The 19,740-nt window shown below is 35.2% G+C and overlaps 8 protein-coding genes across 13 annotated transcripts in view; 1 reads left to right on the top strand and 7 right to left on the bottom strand.

The window, feature by feature from the left end:
* LOC123016065 overlaps nucleotides 1-2,214 on the bottom strand; it is a 6,632-nt gene extending 4,418 nt beyond the window's left edge. The window contains exons 1-3 of one of the 2 annotated variants that reach the window (XR_006413422.1): nucleotides 2,089-2,214; nucleotides 1,788-2,043; nucleotides 5-1,741 (exon numbers count right to left, since the gene is read on the bottom strand). Coding sequence is in view for 1 of the 2 variants with exons in the window: in XM_044416279.1 (XP_044272214.1) it covers nucleotides 277-1,741; nucleotides 1,788-2,043; nucleotides 2,089-2,197 (1,830 nt within the window). In the remaining variant the exon portion in view is untranslated. Of the gene's footprint in view, nucleotides 1,742-1,787; nucleotides 2,044-2,088 lie in introns of both variants that reach the window. The other variant, XM_044416279.1, reaches the window with a different exon arrangement.
* The window catches only part of LOC123016063, a 31,838-nt gene extending 21,972 nt beyond the window's left edge, over nucleotides 1-9,866 (bottom strand). Inside the window, exon 1 of one of the 2 annotated variants that reach the window (XM_044416268.1) lies at nucleotides 9,714-9,866. The gene's annotated coding sequence lies outside the window, so the exon portion shown is untranslated. Of the gene's footprint in view, nucleotides 1-9,420; nucleotides 9,542-9,713 lie in introns of those variants that run through there. The other variant, XM_044416270.1, reaches the window with a different exon arrangement.
* On the bottom strand, nucleotides 2,249-7,229 carry LOC123016064. Of its 4 annotated transcripts, none has more exons than XM_044416276.1 (3): nucleotides 7,096-7,229; nucleotides 6,789-7,050; nucleotides 2,249-3,918 (listed from the first exon to the last, which is right to left on the bottom strand). In XM_044416276.1, the coding sequence occupies exons 1-3, from the start codon at nucleotides 7,214-7,216 to the stop codon at nucleotides 2,463-2,465; spliced, it is 1,839 nt and encodes a 612-aa protein (XP_044272211.1). In that variant the 5' UTR covers nucleotides 7,217-7,229; the 3' UTR covers nucleotides 2,249-2,462. The 4 variants fall into 4 exon arrangements, with proteins under 4 accessions (XP_044272211.1, XP_044272212.1, XP_044272210.1 ...); XM_044416277.1 differs by lacking the exon at nucleotides 6,789-7,050 and adding an exon at nucleotides 3,963-4,224 and having other exon boundaries at nucleotides 2,250-3,918; nucleotides 7,096-7,129; XM_044416275.1 differs by lacking the exons at nucleotides 6,789-7,050; nucleotides 7,096-7,229 and adding exons at nucleotides 3,963-4,224; nucleotides 4,270-4,422 and having other exon boundaries at nucleotides 2,252-3,918.
* Nucleotides 4,727-6,932, bottom strand: LOC123016066. Its single transcript, XM_044416280.1, has 3 exons — nucleotides 6,536-6,932; nucleotides 6,229-6,490; nucleotides 4,727-6,179 (listed from the first exon to the last, which is right to left on the bottom strand). The coding sequence occupies exons 1-3, from the start codon at nucleotides 6,636-6,638 to the stop codon at nucleotides 4,736-4,738; spliced, it is 1,809 nt and encodes a 602-aa protein (XP_044272215.1). The 5' UTR covers nucleotides 6,639-6,932; the 3' UTR covers nucleotides 4,727-4,735.
* On the bottom strand, nucleotides 7,381-9,379 carry LOC123010049. Its single transcript, XM_044406678.1, has 2 exons — nucleotides 9,024-9,379; nucleotides 7,381-8,975 (listed from the first exon to the last, which is right to left on the bottom strand). Exons 1-2 carry the CDS (start codon nucleotides 9,377-9,379, stop codon nucleotides 7,562-7,564), a joined length of 1,770 nt encoding a protein of 589 aa, XP_044262613.1. The 3' UTR covers nucleotides 7,381-7,561.
* Nucleotides 9,867-10,038: 172 nt separating the features above from the next.
* LOC123013186 lies at nucleotides 10,039-10,806 on the top strand. The gene is made up of 3 exons (XM_044411575.1): nucleotides 10,039-10,210; nucleotides 10,256-10,345; nucleotides 10,394-10,806. The coding sequence occupies exons 1-3, from the start codon at nucleotides 10,156-10,158 to the stop codon at nucleotides 10,531-10,533; spliced, it is 285 nt and encodes a 94-aa protein (XP_044267510.1). The 5' UTR covers nucleotides 10,039-10,155; the 3' UTR covers nucleotides 10,534-10,806.
* LOC123013176 lies at nucleotides 10,517-13,440 on the bottom strand. Its single transcript, XM_044411565.1, has 3 exons — nucleotides 13,347-13,440; nucleotides 13,044-13,302; nucleotides 10,517-12,986 (listed from the first exon to the last, which is right to left on the bottom strand). The coding sequence occupies exons 1-3, from the start codon at nucleotides 13,399-13,401 to the stop codon at nucleotides 11,504-11,506; spliced, it is 1,797 nt and encodes a 598-aa protein (XP_044267500.1). The 5' UTR covers nucleotides 13,402-13,440; the 3' UTR covers nucleotides 10,517-11,503.
* Nucleotides 13,441-13,600: 160 nt separating this feature from the next.
* LOC123010005 (low-density lipoprotein receptor-related protein 2) overlaps nucleotides 13,601-19,740 on the bottom strand; it is a 43,225-nt gene continuing 37,085 nt past the window's right edge. The window contains exons 5-6 of the mRNA XM_044406620.1: nucleotides 19,282-19,738; nucleotides 13,601-13,842 (exon numbers count right to left, since the gene is read on the bottom strand). Of these exons, the coding sequence (XP_044262555.1) occupies nucleotides 13,811-13,842; nucleotides 19,282-19,738 (489 nt within the window). The 3' untranslated portion in view covers nucleotides 13,601-13,810. The remainder of the gene's footprint in view (nucleotides 13,843-19,281; nucleotides 19,739-19,740) is intronic.

The following is a 19,740-nucleotide window of genomic DNA, read 5'->3' as shown; positions in this document are numbered from 1 at the left end:
AAACCTCTTAATTTTATACGAAAATCCGTTTTTTGTGACGAAATAGTAAGAAATAGCCCAAATTTTGATATTTGAAGTGCAAATAAAAGATTGTTTTTAAGAAATTTAGAAAGAAAAATTTCTTTTTTTAAAATAAACGAAATTTTTTCTCTAGAGTTTACGTGACCCGGAAAATTGCATGATTCAGATTTGTGTATATTTAGAATCCGTAATTTGATTTTATCACAACGATAAGAATTTGGGATCAATGACACATCTAAATTTAGCTTAATTTTATTATCGACAATAACAAAGTTTTTTTAACCAATCGTCACGCATGCATATGCTGTGGTCACGGTATCTGTCAATTCGGCTAATTCCGCCCTTGACACTAAAAGCCGGTTTACTTCCCGGTCTATGCCACACTGTGACTTCAAAAATGGCTTTTGGAGTAGTCTCCAAGACCAATAAAAGGAATTTCTGATCATCTGAAATTCTCGCAGAGATAATTTTTCCTAAAGTATAAGTGCGACACATTTTGGCGGCGTTTTTGGCCGTAATGACCCCGTTTATGTATTGGAGGACGTAACTAGAGGCACTTTCGACCAAATTTGTTTGATTTATGGGCGAATAATTGATACAAGTGCACCAATGGGGCTCAATCCCAGCGTCCTCACAAGACCTCTCTTTCTGAATTTGGTCAAACAATGATCGACATTTGGGACACCCTTGACTGGGCTTCATGGTATAATTTTGCCCAGAAAGTACCAGAATATGTTGCAAAGTCATATAAACATCATACGTGGTTGTCAACTTGTTAACATTGAGTTTTAGGTTTCTAAATTCTTGAGGAAACCGTTTTTTGAAATTTTCAGGCACCCATAAGTAGATAAACGGTAGTCTCTCTTCATACCACCCCATTGGAGTTTCACGGAAATCCCCCCATCGCGTCCCATGGTCGCTCAAAAAGACCATGAACGAGTTTTGCAAAACTCCTGAATTGCTCACATCTTGCAAAAACTGCGAGATTTTCTCGTCCATAGCTGAAGCCGAGTTGAGGTCATTGTGACTGAAACTGTTCATCCAGAAAAACCCAAAATTGGGCCTGTTTTTCAGGATTTTGCTAAAATTCTTGGCCAAATTGAGGACTCTTTCGCCGGTGTTTTCAGGCCCTGTGCAGAATTTCAGCCCGTAGAAGGTCCGGATTTTCAGTTTTTCAGCGCTTTGGAGGTAGGGCCGGAAGTAGTAGTCGGTGGGGGGGCTACTGAAGCCCTTCTTGTTCAAGTTGAAAGTGCTCATTCGGGTTTCATCCTCGGCATAGGCTGTGGCATAGCCCGAGTTTCTGAAGTCGTACCAAATCAAAGGGCAACGATCCAAACCTCGGAATTTGGTCGAAGGGCATTTTTCCTGCGCGTTTTTCTCATTCAAGCCGCTCAAAAGGGCCATAATGTTGGGGTATGTGTTGTCGTCGATCTTGTTGTAGCCCTTAAGGGTAATCCAGTTGTTTTTCCACAGAAACAAGTACGATTTTCGTAAAATTCGTATAAAATTCAAACGGGAAATGCTGTCAATTCCTACGATTAAGACACTAAAGGCTTCATTTCGGTTTTTCATCACATCTTGTTTCTCAATGATGGTTTTTTTGACGGTTAGGGCCGCATGTGTGTTTGTGTAAATCGTCCTATTGGCACTTTTACAAAGCACAGAAACGAAATCAAAATCAAGTTGGACGTTCCGCTGAAACGGCTGAAATTCACCCAACCTGAAAAAACTCCTTCAGTACCCACATTTCCGGAACTGGATTTTACGTTATGAAATTATCCGGATTTTTCCGGACTTTTGGCCGCCCAATTTTCCGGTGGTAGCAAGCCAGGTCCGGGTACTCCTCGACGAATTTCGGATTGATGTGAAGCGTGGCAACATTGTCGTCAATTGTGACAAAAGTGGGGAGTTCTGAAGGGCCACAAGGTTGGTACTTTTCCACCAAAAAGTGGTCTTTGACTTGGTTGTCAAAGGGGTCAATACTGGGGATTTTGCATTTCTGACTATGCACCAAATACCGACCTGAAAATTTTTTCAATTTTTTGTCTTGAATTTTTGGTGACTTACTGTGGAGAGAAAATGGTGGTTTTGACCCGATTTTGGTCGAACTGGACGTGTAAAAAATATAAAAGAGGAGAAGCGCGAAAATCAAAATAGCAAAAAATATTTTTTGCATTTTTTTAATTAAATCACACAAACACGAAAACAATTAGAATGAGACTAAATTAAAAACATGTATTGTGCCAACTCATAACAAAAAATTGAATCACGTATGCAATTTTTGCGATATCAAACCTAATTACTCATTAAACTTGTTAATAAAATGGTTTATGGGCTAGGAAATGAGGAAAATTTCCACAAGTCAGATGTTTTTTCAAATCACCGACATTGACATTTCCCTTGACAAACGGAAATCCGTTTTTTCAAAATTTTTGAAACCCTCAACGACAATAACAAAGTTTTCTTAACAAACGATTGGTGGTACAGTAACTGTGCTTGGCGTATCTGTCAAGTCTACTAATTCCGCCCTTGACACTAAAAGTTTGCTTACTTCCCGGTTTATGCAACACTGTGACTTCAAAAACAGCTTCTGGACTAGTTTCCAAAATCAATAAAATGTATTTGCGATCATGTGAAACCCTCGCTGAGATGATTTTCGCTAAAGTATATTTCAAACACTTTTTGGCACCGTTTTGGTCCAAAATTTTGGTATGGATGTATTGTAGGACATATTTTGAAGCATTTTGGGCAAGACTTGACTGATTCATAATTGACGGATAAGTATTACACGTGCACCAATGAGGATCAATCCCTGCATCTTGACAAGATCTATCTTCAAAACTGTCAAACAAAGATTGACATTTCGAGCACCCTTGACTCGACTTAATCTTAAAATTCTGTTTTGACAAGACTAGAATGTCTTGGAGGGTCATATAGAGATGATATGGCGAAGTCAACTGATTTATGTTAAGCTGAAGATTGTGATATTGTCGACGAAACTTGTTCCGGAATTTCACCGGAACCCAAATATAGCTAAACGGTAGTCTTTCCTCAAGCCATCCCATGGGAGTTTGACGAAATGGGCCTACACGCAACCCATGGTCACTCAAAAAAAACACGAAGGTGTTTCCCAAAATCCCGGAATCGGTAATATTTTTGAAAAAATCCCGGATTTTTGAGTCCATACTTGAAGCAAGGTTGAGGAGATTGTGGTTAAAACCGTTTGCCCAGAATACACCAAAACTGGGACGGTTTTGGAGAGTTTTGGCGAAATTTTTGGCCAAGTTTAGGACTCGTTCACCGCTGCTTTCCGGGCCTGTGCAGAAATTCACACCGTCGATTTTCCGGGTTGTTAGCTTTTCGTTGACCCGGAAATAGGGCCGGAAGTAGTAGTCGGTGGGAGGGTTATCATAACTTCTTTGATTTAGAATGAAGTTACCCATCCAGGGTTCGTCTTCGGCATAAGCCGTGGCATAACCCTGGTTTTGGTAGTCGAACAAAACCAAAGGGCAACTAATTAGGCTTCTGCTACTGCATTTTTCGTCCGCTTTGGGCTCATCTAAGCCGGCCAAAAGGGCCATAAGGTTGGGATAGGTATTGTCAGCAACCTTGTTGTAACCCTTCAAGGAAATCCAGTTGTTTTCCTTGAGAAATAAGTGAGTTTCAGGGAGAGATCGAAGGAAATTCAAGCGTGACATACTATCAATTCCAATGATTAAAACACTGAAAGCTTCAGCTTTATTTTTCATCAGTTTTTGTCTTTTGATTATGTTTTCTTTCAAGACTATTGGTGCATGTGTGTTTGAGTAAAACACTTTATTTCCCTTCAAACACATTACGAAAACATAATCGGAATCAATTTTGACACTATTTTCAAAAGATGTAAACACAGGTTCGCTAAAACAAGGCTTGAAACTTTGTAATAATAGAATTTTGATTACTTGAGAAAATCTTCAAATTTGAATTTGAGTTTCATTTGGTTGATTTTCCGGTAAAGACAATTCAAAATTTTGGGGTGCCATTTGAGAACTTTTCTATTTATGTGAAGAAGGGCTGTGTTATTTTCAACCGTGACAGATGTTAAAACTTCAGAGGGGCCACAAGGATTGTACAACTCCCTCTCGTAGAATGGCAAGACTTGAGGGTGGAAAGCAGGAAAGTCCAAAATTTTGCATTTTTGAGTTTCAATCAAATAGCGTTTTACTGGAATTTGAGGATGGAGTTTGACCAAATGTGTTTTTCTCTTACTCTCGTTTTTTTGGGTAAAATCCACAAAACTGGAGCGACTATAGTAAAGCAAATATAAGACTGAAATACTCAAAAGGAAGACTAGAACACAAATTTTTGACGTTGAAAACAGGCTAAACATGTTATATTTATGACATTTGACAATGAAAAAAAAAACATCAACGACAATAACGAAGTTTTCTTAACAAAATGGCAAGACTTGAGGATGGAAAGCAGGAAAGTCCAAAATTTTGGATTTTTGAGTTTCAATCAAATGGCGTTTTACTGGAATTTGGGGATGGAGTTTGACCAAATGTGTTTTGCCCTTACTTTCGTTTTTTGGGTAAAATCCACAAAACTGGAGCGACTAAAGTAAAGCAAATATAAGACTGAAATACTCAAAAGGAAGACTAGAACACAAATTTTTGACGTTGAAAACAGGCTAAACATGTTATATTTTTGACATTTGACAATGAAAAAAAAAACATCAACGACAATAACAAAGTTTTCTTAACAAACGATTGCTGGTACAGTAACTGTGCTTGGCGTATCTGTCAAGTCTACTAATTTCGCCCTTGACACTAAAAGTTTGCTTACTTCCCGGCTGATACAACACAGTGGCTTCAAAAACAGCTTTCGGACTAGTTTCAAAAATCAATAAAATGTATTTATGATCGTCTGAAATTCTCGTTGAGATGATTTTGGCTCTTCGATATTTCAAACATTTTCTGGCACCGTTTTGGTGCAAAATTTTGGTATGGATGTATCGTAGGACATATTTTGAAGCATTTTGGGCAAGAATTGACTGTTTTATAATCGACGGGTAAGTATGACACGTGCACCAATGAGGATCAATCCCTGCATCTTGACAAGATCTATCTTCAAAACTGTCAAACAAAGATTGACATTTCGAGCACCCTTGACTCGACTTAATCTTATAATTCTGTTTTGACAAGACTAGAATGTCTTGGAGGGTCACATAGAGATGATATGGCGAAGTCAACTGATTAATGTTAAGCTGAAGATTGTGATATTGTCGACGAAACTTGTCCCGAAATTTCACCGGAACCAAAATATAGCAAAACGGTAGTCTTTCCTCAAACCAACCCAAAGGAGTTTGACGAAAAGGGCCAGTACGCAATCCGTGATCACTCAAAAAAAACACAAAGGTCTTTTCCAAGCTTCCAGAATCGCTAATATTTGCGAAAAAATCCCGAATTTTTGTGTCCATACTGGAGGCCAAGTTGAGATTACTGTGGCTAAAACTGTTCATCCAGAAAACACCAAAACTGGGCCGGTTTTGGAGAATTTTGGCGAAATTTTTGGCCAAGTTTAGAACTCGTTCACCGGTATTTTCGGGTCCTGTGCAGAAATTCATCCCGTCGATTTTTCGCGTTGTTAATTTTTGATTAATCCTGAAATAGGGCCAGAAGTAGTAGTCGATGAGGGGGTGGTCATGATTTCGAATAAAATTGCCCAACCAAGGTTCATCTTCGGCGTAAGCCGTAGCGTAGCCTAGGTTGTGGTACTCGGATAAAAGCAAAGGACAGTTGGTTAGGTTTTCACCACATTTTTTCTCCGACTCGTATTCGTCTAAGCCGGTCAAAAGGGCCATAAGGTTAGGGTGGGTGTTATCAGCAACCTTATTGTAACCCTTCAAGGAAATCCAATTGTTTCTCTTGAGAAATAAGTGAGTTTCAGGGAGAGAACGGAGAAAATTCAGACGTGACATGCTATCAATACCGATGATTAAAACACTGAAAGCTTCATTTTGGTGTTTCATAAATTCTTGTCTTTCAATTATGTTTTCTTGCAAGATTATTGGTGCATGTGTGTTTGAGTAAAACACTTTATTTTCCATCAAACAAATTACCGAAACAAAATCGAAATCAATTTCAACACTAGTTTCAAAAAGTGTAAACCCGGGTTGACTAAAACAAAAATTAAAATTTTCCGAAAATTAAAATTTTGATTAGGTACTTGAGGTGATCCTCAGGTGGGAATCTAAAATCAAAATCTTCAATGTTCTGGTAAAAACACACAATTTTTTTGTGGTATTTCTTGACAACTTCTTCATTGACATGAAGGGTAGCTGTATTATTATTAACCGTGACATAAGTCAAAAGGTCAGAAGGGCCACATGGTTTGTATTCTTCCCGGTGGTAGAATTTCCAGACTTGAGGGTAAAAAGGGGGAACGTCCAAAATTTTGCATTTTGGAGTTTCAACCAAATAGCGTTTTACTGGAATTTGGGGGTGAAATTTTATCAAGGGTGATTTCCACTTACTCTTGATTTTTTGGGCAAAATCGGTGAAACTTAACCGACTTAAATAGAGCAAATTTAGGGCTACAATGCCTAAAAGCAAGACCAGCACACAATTTTTTGACATTTGACAACTATTTTGACATCAACGACAATAAGACTATTGGTGCATGTGTGTTTGAGTAAAACACTTTATTTTGGCACTATTTTCAAAAGATGTAAACACAGGCTCGCTAAAACAAGGCTCGAAACTTTGTAATAATAGAATTTTGATTACTTGAGAAAATCTTCAAATTTGAATTTGAGTTTCATTTGATTGATTTTCCGGTAAAGACAATTTAAAATTTTGGGGTACTGTTTGAGAAATTTTCTATTTATGTGAAGAAGGGCTGTGTTATTTTCAACCGTGACAGATGTTAAAACTTCAGAGGGGCCACAAGAATTGTACTCCTCCCTCTCGTAGAATGGCAAGACTTGAGGGTGGAAAGGAGGAATGTCCAAAATTTTGCATTTTTGAGTTTCAATCAAATAGCGTTTTACTGGAATTTGAGGATGGAGTTTGACCAAATGTGTTTTGCTCTTACTCTCGTTTTTTTGGGTAAAATCCACAAAACTGGAGCGACTATAGTAAAGCAAATATAAGACTGAAATACTCAAAAGGAAGACTAGATCACAAATTTTTGACGTTGAAAACAGACTAAACATGTTATATTTTTGACATTTGACAATGACAAAAAAAACATTAACGACAATAACAAAGTTTTCTTAACAAAATGGCAAGACTTGAGGATGGAAGTAGGAAAGTCCAAAATTTTGCATTTTTGAGTTTCAATCAAATAGCGTTTTACTGGAATTTGAGGATGGAGTTTGACCAAATGTCTTTTGCCCTTACTTTTGTTTTTTTGGTTAAAATCCACAAAGCTGGAGCGACTAAAGTAAAGCAAATATAAGACTGAAATACTCAAAAGCAAGACTAGAACACAAATTTTTGACATTGAAAACAGGCTAAACATGTTATATTTTTGACATTTGACAATGACAAAAAAAACATCAACGACAATAACATAGTTTTCTTAACAAACGATTGCTGGTACAGTAACTGTGCTTGGCGTATCTGTCAAGTCTACTAATTTCGCCCTTGACACTAAAAGTTTGCTTACTTCCCGGCTGATACAACACAGTGGTTTCAAAAACAGCTTTTGGATTAGTTTCCAAAATCAATAAAATGTGTCTGTGGTCATCTGAAATCCCCGCTGAGATGATTTTTGCTATTGTGTATCTCAAACAGTTTTTCTCACCATTATGGTCAAAAATAATGGTATGGATGTATCGTAGGACGTACTCTGAGGCAATTACCACAAGATTTGCCTCTCTTGGAATTGCCGTATAAGTATTACAAGTGCACCACTTTGCTTCAATTCCTGCATCTTGACAAGATCTATCTTCAAAATTTTCAAACAAAGATTGACACTTGGAACACCCTTGACTCGGTTTTATCTCATAACCTTGTTTTGACAAGACTAGAATGTCCTGAAGGGTCATATAGAGATGATATGGCGAAGTCAATTGATCTATGTTAAATTCAAGATTGTGATATTGTCGACGAAACTTGATCCGGAATTTCACCGGAACCCAAATATAGTTAAACGGTAGTCTCTCCTCGAGCCAACTCATGTGAGTGTGGCGAAAAGGGCCCACATGGAACCCGTAGTCACTCAAAAAAAACACGAAGGTGTTTTTCAAAATCCCGGAATGGCTAATATTTACGAAAAAATCTCGGATTTTCGAGTCCAAATTGAGATTATTTTTAGTAAAACCGTTCATCCAGAATACACCAAAACTGGGACGGTTTTGGAGGGTTTTGGCAAAATTTTTGGCCAAGTTTAGGACTCGTTCACTGCTACTTTCCGGGCCCGTGCAGAAATTGTCGATTTTCCGGGTTTTAAGCTTTTCGTTGACGCGGAAATAGGGCCAGAAATGGTAATCAATGGGAGGGTTAGGGTAGTTGTCCATCCTGGGTTCGTCTCTGGCATAAGCCGTGGCATAACCGTGGTTTTGGTAGTCGAACAAAACCAAAGGGCAACTAATTAGGCTTCTGCGACATTTTTCCTCCACTTTGGGGTTATCTAAGCCGGCCAAAAGGGCCATAAGGTTAGGATGGGTGTCACCAGCAACCTTATTGTAACCCTTCAAGGAAATCCAATTGTTTTCCTTGAGAAGTAACCGAGTTTCTGGGAGGAATTGAAGGAAATTCAAGCGTGACATGTTATCAATTCCTATAATTAACACACTGAAAGCCTCACTTGGGTTTTTCATCAATTTTTGTCTTTTGATTATGTCTTCTTTCAAGATTATTGGCGCATGTGTGTTTGAGTAAAAAACCCTTTTCCTCCTCAAACACTTGACAAAAACGTAGTCGAAATCAATTTTGACCCGACTTTTGAACGGCGTAAACGCAGGAAGTCTAAAACGAGTTAAAAAATTTCAAAAAATCACAATTTTGTTCAGCTACTTGAGTGGAACATCAAAATTTCCAATATCCCGGTAGAAACAGTCAAAATTGCGGTATTTTTTGGCAAGTTTCTCATTGATATGAAGAGTGGCCGTGTTATTATCGACCGTGACATAAGTCAAAAGGTCGGAAGGGCCACAAGATTTGGGTTTCACCCGTTTGTGGTCTTCCAAGGGTTGAAAGTCCAAAATTTTGCATTTTTCTGTTTCGATCAAATAGCGTCTTTCTGGAAACCATGAGGGGAATTTGGTTTCGTACTCAGTTTCGCCAAAATCGAACCAACTTTTGTAAATTAGAAACAAATTTAAAAGGCCTAAAAGGCACACCAGCACAAATATTTTTTTCACGGTAAACATCTGTTTTTGACGTTTGACTACTAAATTTTGTTTGTACTTACGTGCAATTCACTCTCGCTGCCCCACTTGCACTAATTGAAATCATTAAAGTTGCGAAAAAATTACATGAAAGTAATCTGCAATGTTTGTTTTAGATTTTACTATCAACTGGATCAGAGAAATTAATTACACAGATTTTTATCGCACTTTTCAATGTTTGTTTTAGATGTTTCTATGAACTAGATTAGTTACACTAATTGCAACACTGATTTTTTATCACACTTTTTCAAGGCTTCAGAAATACTGTTGTTTGCCACTAATAGGAAAACAAAATAATAGGAAAAGTTTGTCTTACCTTGGCGAAATTTGCATCAACTTAATGATAAACAATGATCTGACATCACAATAATAAAACCGAATAAAAATGAAAAACACTGCAATTTATTTTTATGCTCGAGCTCACAACTCACGTTTATTGCGAGATTTAAATAATTACGACACTTCGCAGCACCTGCACAAAGCAAAGAGTTTGAAAGGGTTTGTTGGAGATTAGATAAGATTAAATGTCACAGTGGCAAACTCTTAAGAGAAATTTTTGAAATAAATTCTAGAGATTTTGAAATAGAACAAAACTCCAATAAAACTAATAGAATTGACACAGAATTCACAGCGAGAAAAACACATTTTATGGGTCATAAATGCATGCAAATTTATTGTTACCGCTAACTATTAAAATCTGAACAATTCAATTCAAAGTCACAAAAGCAAGCATTTTTTCGCCGTTAAGTTTAGTTAAAATGAAAGCGACTTTAGTACTTCTCGGATTTGCGCTAATCGTGTACTCGTCTGAAGGTGAGTCAGGTTTTAATAATTGTTAACAAATTTCAGGGATTTCAGGTTTTCGGTGTATAAGATGCTATGGTTTTTGCCCTCAACAAACCACTTACGACGAATGCACTGAGTATTGCTACATTCTGAAATTTCGAAGTAATTTACGATTAATTAATTGATTAATTAATTGATTTGGACTCGTAGATGGAGTGGTATATAAAGGCTGTGCCCCTTTCGAAACAAATCATATCATAACCTTTACCCAGTTTGATGAATTAGTGAGGAAATATGGGGGTTACGAATCGATTAAGTATTGCAGAACAGACGGTTGTAACACAGGATAAAAATTTATTTTTATAATAAAACAATAAAGTAATCAAGTACAAACTTAACGTCACAAACTGAGTACAAATTGAAAAACCTGAAATAAAATAGCGACTTTTCAGTGATAACATCCCTGAATTTAACAGTTGCCAACCCTGTGGTGTTTTCAATAAAAAAAAAAACATGAAAAGAAGTTGATTTTTTTCACGATGCGGTTCTGAAACACTCACTGAGCCTAACTGAAAGTTAAAAGTGTATTTTATATTAGTTAACAGTTGTAATTTTTCGTATTTTTTATTATGGACTTTAAAGTCTAAAATGTTTAAAAAAAAATCTAAGTATGGCAATATAATAAAGTGTGACTATTGTACATAATTTATTATTTTTATAAAAACCAAAGGTTTTTTATGGAAAAAAAATTTTTGATTTCATAGAATTTATTGGGACACCTGTAAAATTGATGTTAGGTAACAAGACCTTCAAAAAGTTTTTCAATCAATCCAATGACTCAAGCAACTAAATAATCTAGTGAGAAATACAGAGTTTTTTCTTTATTTTGTGTAAAACTGCAATCACATATTTTACCTAAAAAAATAACATAAATAAGCGCTTTCAGTGGCCTACAAAACCCGTAAAATTTTAAGAAAATAACTCAAATGGTTTCCAAGAAACTTTTCTTTTATCATGAAATTTTATCAATCTGTATATCCGTAACGAAGCTTTATAGGAATATTGTTTATTTGACAAATTAGTGTTATTTTTCGATGTAGAATATGTGGTTGCACTTTTTCGCAATATTAAGAAAACACCCTGTATATTGCATAGGATAACCCAACAATTATTTCCTTGATTAAAAATTTCAAACACGGAAATTACGTCATTCTTTGTTTATTTAAGTAAAATAAAAAATGTTAAGTAGCTCGTGAGATCATTGTAACACAAGATAAAAATTTATTTTTAAAAAAGTACTTTTTATAATAAAACTATAAATTAATCAAGTGCAAACTTAACGTCACAAACTGAGTACAAATTGAAAAATCTGAAATTAAATAGCGACTTTTCAGTCACAACATCTCTGAATTTAACAGTTGCCAATCCTGTGGTGTTTTCAATAAAAAAAACCATGAAAAGAAGTTGATTTTTTTCATGATCCGGTTCTGAAACACTCACTGAGCCTAACTGAAAGTTAAAAGTGTCATTACCACATCGTTGCAAAACCTCTTTTTTTGCCCGAAAAATTATGTACTCAACCGCATTTTGGACTTCCGACGAATTGACCGATTTGACACGTCCAGTTTGGACTTCCGGTGAATTGAGTGATTTGGCACGTCCAGTTTGGACTTGCGACAAATTGAGTGTTTTGAAACGTCCAAAACATGGACAAAATTGATAGGGTATGGACGCTTCCTCGCACGATCTCTCCGGAATTGGGTCAAAAAGTGAACCACAATTGGGACACCCCTCACTTTGCCTGACCTTATATTGGACTCCCTTCAATGCTAAAATGTGTTGCAAAGTCATGAACATGTCATAGGTGTTTGTCAATTTCTCCGAGTTTTGTTTCAAATTTTTGTACTCGCGTCCAAACTCTCGTTTGAATTTTTTTGGGACTGAGATCATATTTATGGGCATTCGCTCCTCTAACCACCCACTGTGGGTTTCCATAACCGGCCCAAATCTAATCCCGTGGTCACTGAGTAAAATAACGAAGCTTTCGTCCAAAACCCCAGCCTCGTCCAAATCCCGGAAAAACCCTTTCAGTTTCGCGTCCATGGAATAGGGCGCGTTGAATTCATTATGACTGAACGTGTTCATCCAGAAAATCCCAAAACTGGGATTGTGTTTGAACGTGGTGGCAAAATCCCTGGCCACGTTCAAAATCCTCTCACCGGCACTCTCGAGGCCTGTACAAAAGGGCATATGATCAACGTATTGGATCCCGAGGGCTTCGCTGGCTTCCATGTAGGGCTTGAAATAGAAGTCGGTGGGTGGGTGTGTGAACCCTTTTTTCAAGTAGTTGAATGTGCCAATGGGTGTGTCGTCTTCGGCGTACGCCGTGGTGTACCCATTTTCGTGGAAATCGTACCAAAGCATGGGACAAACATCCAAGGCGTTGATTTTTGATGGGTTGCAGTGTTTGTAAGCCTGTTTTAAATTAAAACCAGTGAGGAGGGCCATACAATTGGGGAATGTGTTATCGTCCACTTTTGAGTAAGCTTTCATTTCGATGAAATGCCTCTCCGTGAGGAAATTTGAGGTTTGAGGCATGGTTCGGTGAAAATTCAGCCGGGAAATGCTGTCAACTACTACCAATAAAACGCTGAACGGGTTTGAGTCGTTTTTGAGGGGTTTTTGAGGCTGGATTGTCACGTGAACGTTCTGGTAAACAACAAGCTTAGAGTCGTTACAAACAACTTTGACGATATTTTGCCCCAAAACTACTTTTTTATAAAAGGGGACACAAGGCGAGATACTAGAAAAAAAATTTTTGAGGAGTGGAGGGGGGGGGGGCAAAAATCGTATTCCCTACCTGATACCAACATCCGGGAGGTCAATTGACCCATTCCTCGTCACATAAGAGTAGCAACAAGTCATATTTTGAGTGGTGTATTGAGGGATTAAATCCTCTCTTATGTGTAACTCAAAATTGGGGCCGTTTTTGGTCACATAACTCAAAAGTTCGGTTTGGTTGCAAGGTCTGTAAGGCTTTGGGTGGGTTATATTTGCGACGTCTTCGTTAAAAATTTCCAAATCTGGGATTTTGCATTTTTCGTTATTTACAATATACTCTGAAAAAGTGGATCAAAACAGGAGGTAAAATTTTGGTACTCACTTTCTTGCAAACTTTGCGAAAACAGGAGCCACAAAACGGGGAAAAAAAGCAACATTTCGTGAGAAGTCAATTAAACGAAATGTTCTCAAATGAGTTCTTCAGTTATCGCATTTATTTCTTATCTTGTCCGAGTCATGATTTCGAACTAACTTCGATGATGTGGTCAAGCGGTTATGCAATAATTGCTAACGAAAATGCATTGCATTCGCAAAAGAATTTGGTTTCATTGATTAATAATTAGATTGCACTTTGGTATTGTCAAAATTTTATTACTTAACTGTTACAAGTAAATAAATATTTATTTCTAACAGATATATTTTGAGCGTTAACTTAAATTACATAAATAATACTTTTGTTATGATTGATAAAGGTTTCTACCACTAATCTACACTACAAGTCGCTTGGTTGAGATAATATACAATGTTTTTGGCATTTTACAGGGAGTGCAGTTGGGCGTGTAGTAACTATAAGTTTCTTCCCTGCACGATGGGACACCCTGTAAAAAGAAATGTTAGATAACAAAACTTTCAAGGAGTTTTTAATTCAAGCAAATTTGAAAAAATAAAGTCACTGAGTGTGACTACAGATACAGGCAGTACAAAAATTTGAGGAAAAAGTTAAAAAAATAAAAATAAGAAAAAAATAAACAAATTGTTTGTATTTTATATTAGTTAAAAAATTTAATTTTTCGTATTTTTATTATGGATTTTAATGTCTAAAATGTGTTTTAAAAAAAGTATGGCAATATAATAAAGTGTGACTATTGTACATAAATTATTTTTATAAACACCAAAGGTTTTTTATGGAAAAAATTTTTTTTGATTTTATAGAATTTATTGGGACACCTGTAAAATTGATGTTAGGTAACAAGACCTTCAAAAAGTTTTTCAATCAATCCAATGACTCAAGCAACTAAATAATCTTGTGAGAAATACAGAGTTTTTTCTTAATTTTGTGTAAAACTGCAACCACATATTTTACCTAAAAAATAACATAAATAAGCCCTTTCAGTAGCCTACAAAACCCGTAAAATTTTAAGAAAATAACTCAAATGGTTTCCAAGAAACTTTTCTTTTATTATGAAACTTTATCACCCTGTATATCCGTAACGAAGCTTTATAGGAATATTGTTTATTTGACAAATTAGCGTTATTTTTCGATGTAGAATATGTGGTTGCACTTTTTCGCAATATTAAGAAAACACCCTGTATATTGCATAGGATGACCCAACAATTATTTCCTTGAATAAAAATTTCAAACACGGAAATTACGTCATTCTTTGTTTATTTAAGTAAAATAAAACTGTTAAGTAGCTTATGAGATCATTGTCCTTGAGTATGTACAGGATGTGCAAAAATTTGTGAACAGTTTTATAATACATTATTCTATAAAACACAGGGAGTATAAGAAAAACGTTAAAAAAATTCTAGATCTATAAAATTTTAACTTTTCTTGACATACTGATTTTTTCCGATAATTTTATATGTTTATGTTTTTTATGTTTTATTAGTAAAGACAGTTGAGCATAAATAGTTTGCGATAAATAAATAAGTAAAATTTTTGACCAAACGAAATACATATACAGGGTGATTTTTAATTTTTAATAAATTGCAATCATATTCTACATAAAGAAAACACTACTTTGTCAAATAAACAATTGTCCTAAAAAGCTGAGGTACATCCGAAAAGTTTTATGATAAAAAATAATATCCATTAGTTTTTCCAAAATCACTTATTATTTTCATAAAATTTGTGAGCCATTAAAAAAAAATTTTCGACAATTATTTTGTTTTACTCTTACTCTTGAATATTTTTTAATTTTTATTAGTGTAATTTTTCTATGTAGAATATGTGGTTGCAATTTTTGCAATATCAAGAAAAAAAGATCGAATTGCAAACTTCAAATCTCCATAATTTCAAAATTATTATAGATAGAATTTTTAAAGCTTTTTCTATGTTTCTTTTGTTTTATGTAATAATACGTCATAAATTTGTTGTGTAATTTTTGGGACACTTGCATATTCAGAGTATACGATTAATAAGTTGCTAAATTTAATATAGTAAAAAAAAGTTATATAGAGTGCGCCAGAACTCGCGCTCGAGAGAAAAATTTCAAGTAAGATAAGATACCAGGAGCATGGAAAAAATGTTTAAAAAATTCTGTCAAAAAATTTTGACATTTTTTTTTGATATTTGACATTTTTTATGTCTATTTAATAATACTGATAATCTTGTAGGTATGTTTTTTACATTTATTTAGTAAAGGCACAAAAATTTTGCCAATAAAAGCCACAAATAACATTAACAGAAATAGAGCCAAAGTGTAAACTTTAAACTCTCATAACTTCGAAATTTTTATGGATAAAATTTTTTTATTTTTTTTTCCATGTTCCTGGTATATTACCCTATATGGCATTTTTCTCTGGGGCGCGAGTTCTGGCGCACCTGTATACAGGATGTTTAAAAATTTGAAGAGAAATTTATGATACTCGTACATTATCTTTTTTTTGTTTTTACTAATTTTTTTCGATGATCTTGCATAGATATGTTTTTTGTGTTTAATCATAAATAGTTGGCAATAAATAAATAAATAAAAATTATTACCAAATGGAAAACATGTACCTATAGGATCGAATTGCAAACTTTAAATCCCCATAATTTCGAAATTATTTGAAACTTTTGAAATTTTTTCTGTTTCCTGTTTCATCTAACAATAAATCAAAAATTAATTGTGATATTTGGGTCACCTTGTATATTGATTATACGATTAATAAGTTGTAAAGTCATCAGTTATAGTTTCACCGTCTCGGTATAGAATTATTCATTTCATTACCATTTTTCTCTTTTATTTGCGTTTAATCCTTTAATTGCACTTTAATGACCAAGAATCTCATTAAAACCCAACAATTTCCTCGTATCGTCTGATTAATCAGCACCTGGGGCACCCATACATGCATTCTAATTAATCCCTGATTACGGTTCGGGGGCATCCCCCAGGCAAGGGCGGATCCAGGGGAGGGGCCCAGGGGGCCAGGCCCCCCCAAACTTGCCACCAAAAGCTTCAATTTTTGATATTTAAATTTTAATATAAAAACCTTATGACCTAAAGATTTTAAATAAAAACATTGAGTGCTTTTCAAATCACACTTATTAATACAAATCATACATATACCGAGAGATCAAAATAATTTGTGATCATTTTTGGATCCGAAACGTACAGTTCGGAATTAAGTACTGTCATTTTTATAATGTAAACTCTAAAACAACTTTTATATTAATAACCTCATTTTTTACTCTTGTCATATTTATGTCATTTTGACTTATTTACTTTCAACAATAGTGATTTGTGGCATAATAACGGGTAGGCAGCAAATTTTAATAAATTTCCTAAGACAGATAAACTGTTTAATTAACAAATTTAACAACAAATAAAAATAAATATAATTGTCAAATGTCAGTCAAGATGACAGTAAAAGGTAGTTTTTGAACTAACTGCACGTGAAACGTCAAATAAAATGACAAGTCGAAAACGGCAAAATGGGCTGGAATTAGTCGCCGACGTATAATAATAAGACCGTTCTTTTTTGAAGGTAAATCATAAATTTAGTTATCTTTTTGTTCATGGAATTTTACCTTTTTACTTGTCATTTTATTTGACGTTTTACAGACATACGCACAGGACATACGTTTTCGGATACAAGGACAAATTATCTTGATCTCTCGATACTTCCTTAGTTTTTACTAATTTGAAAAGAAATCAATTGTAATTTTCTTTGGGCCACATCTTAGGTATCTAATTAAATTAAGTTTATATCTCTTTGAATAATGAACTTTACCAACTCGCTAGAACACCTTATACACAATTTTCAACTTGTTTTAAAATTCTACACTTTTTGGTTTTTGGGTAATGACGGCAGTGACATTTTCTTTTAATGTAAACTCCCATTTTTTTAGCGAATTCGATAGATAATTGTCGAAATGGCAACACCAAAATATTATGTATTACATAGTTTAAAAATATATATCCAAAAAGTGAAACAATATCAATAAAAAACAAAGATACAATTTAGTCCGGTCAAATTAGTCATAAAAATAGTGGTCAATTAACGAAAATTCCGACAGAGCTAAATTTTGGTGGAGACCTTGGGTATACCATTAGAAATAAAGTGTCAAAAGTCCCCATCGATCCCATGTGTGCTAAAAAAGTTATTCGGGGTCAAAGGTCAATATTTGACGTTTTTTAGATTTTTTTCGAAAACGGCAAGTTTTATCAAAAAAGTAGCTCAGACGAAAATTATAGATCTTAAAATTATCTACAAAATGGTCTTTATACTTTTTTTCCAAGAATCACCATTCCTGAGATATCGCGATTTTAAAAGTTGAAGGAGTAACGTTCTACATCATATGCACATACAGAGTGCGCCAGAACTCGCGCCCCAAAGACAAATGCCATGTAGGGTAAGGTACCAGGAACATAAAAAAAAATTAAAAAAATTCTATCTATAAAAATTTCGAAGTTATGAGAGTTTAAATTTTGCACTTTGACTCTATTTCTGTTGGAAAAATAATTTTTCAAGTTTTTTTGCTACAGGTTATTAGAAAAGGAAACAAAGAAGCTGTATCCTAAGTTGTAACTCTGTTTAATATTATTTGTAGCTTTTATTGACAAAATTTTTGTACCTTTATCAAATATTTATAAAAAAACATATACAAGGTCTTCAGTATTATTAAATAGACATAAAAAAATGACAAATGTCAAAAAATAAATGTCAAAATTTTTTGACAGATAGAATTTTTTAAACATTTTTTCAGTACTCTGGGGACTACCCAATTACTCCCTTTCAAGGAAATGCGCGATTTTTTGAACAACCTGTATGTAAAAAATAGTCAAATAAATTCTTTTTAATTCTAATGGAATCGAGATATTTATAAGTTTAATGAAGTAGAAGAAAAATTTCAAGTAAAATAAGATACCAGGAACATAAAAAAAATGTTTAAAAAATTTTATCTGTCAAAAAAATTTGACATTTGTTTTTTGACATTTGACTATTTTTTATGTCTATTTAATAATACTGATGATTTTGTATATGTTTTTTAACAATTATCTAGTAAAGGTACAAAAGTTTTGCCAATAAAAGCCACAAATAACATTGAACAGAGTTACAATTTAGGACACAGCTTTTTTGTTTCTTCTTCTAATGGCCTATAGCAAAAAAACTTGGAAAATTATTTTCCCTACAGAAATAAATAGAGTCAAAGTGCAAAATTTAAACTCTCATAACTTTGAAACTTTTATAGATAGATTTTTTTTTWAATTTTTTCTATGTTTGTGGTACCTTACCCTACATGGCATTTGTCTTTGAAGCGGGAGTTCTGACGCACTCTGTATGTGCATACCATGTAGAACGTGACTCCTTCAATTTTTAGAATCGCGATATCTCAGGAATGGTGATTGTTAGAAAAAAAGTATAAGGACCATTTTGTAGATAATTTCAAGATCTATATTTTTTGTCTGGGCTACTTTTTTGATAAAACTTACCGTTTTCGAAAAAAATCTAAAAAACTTCAAATTTCGACCTTTGACCCCGAATAACTTTTTTAGCGCACATGGGATCGATGGGGACTTTTGACACTTTATTCCTAATGGTGTACTCAATATCTCCACCAAAATTTAGCTCTGTCGGAATTTTAGTTATTTAAAATGTTTATTTTGACCGGACTAATTTTAAATCAAGTTAAAAATTTCGTATTTTTTAAAAAGAAAATTGACCTGTTCGAGCATTTTTCCAAAACAAAATATTTTCAGTTTTAATAAATAAGATTATTCTATAATTTTGCCGCTCATTGTCTACCCTCATCATTTAAAATTTTTTTAGATAGCCCCACCCCCAAAATTAATTCCTGGATCCGCCTCTGCCCCCAGGTCTCAACTTACTACAAACCGCACAATTCCTCTCATCCGTGCCATCACCACAGCCATCTCTCCCGGAGCACGCGATGGCACTCGACCTGCATCTTCCGTTTCCGCATCGCAGAGGACAATACTCCGAGAGTCTTCTCCTGGCGCGTCCTCTGCAGATATGCGCCGGTTCGTCGCTCCCATCACTACACCCAATAATAGCGTTGCAAAACTCGTACTCGGGGAGACACTTCCCGTCCCCACACTGAAACGTGTTCGGAGGACACCGCCGCTTCCTGGTGGCTTGGCAATCCTCCTCGTCTTCGCCCTCCACACAATCCTTGACTCCGTCGCAGCGGCCGGCCCGCGAAATACACTTGGTTTTGCACTTGAAGGCTTCGGGGGGGCACTGGGGCCCGCGACAGGCCTCATCGGAGCCGTCGGGGCAGTCTTTGCGCCCGTCGCAGACGAAGAACCAGGAGATGCAGGTGCCGG

Source organism: Tribolium madens, unplaced genomic scaffold (assembly GCF_015345945.1).
Source record: "Tribolium madens isolate multiple individuals breed KSU strain unplaced genomic scaffold, Tmad_KSU_1.1 Scaffold_19;HRSCAF=116;Tcas5.2_LG9, whole genome shotgun sequence".
NCBI classification, from domain to species: Eukaryota; Metazoa; Arthropoda; class Insecta; order Coleoptera; family Tenebrionidae; genus Tribolium; species Tribolium madens.
This window is presented reverse-complemented; position numbering and strand designations above follow the sequence as displayed.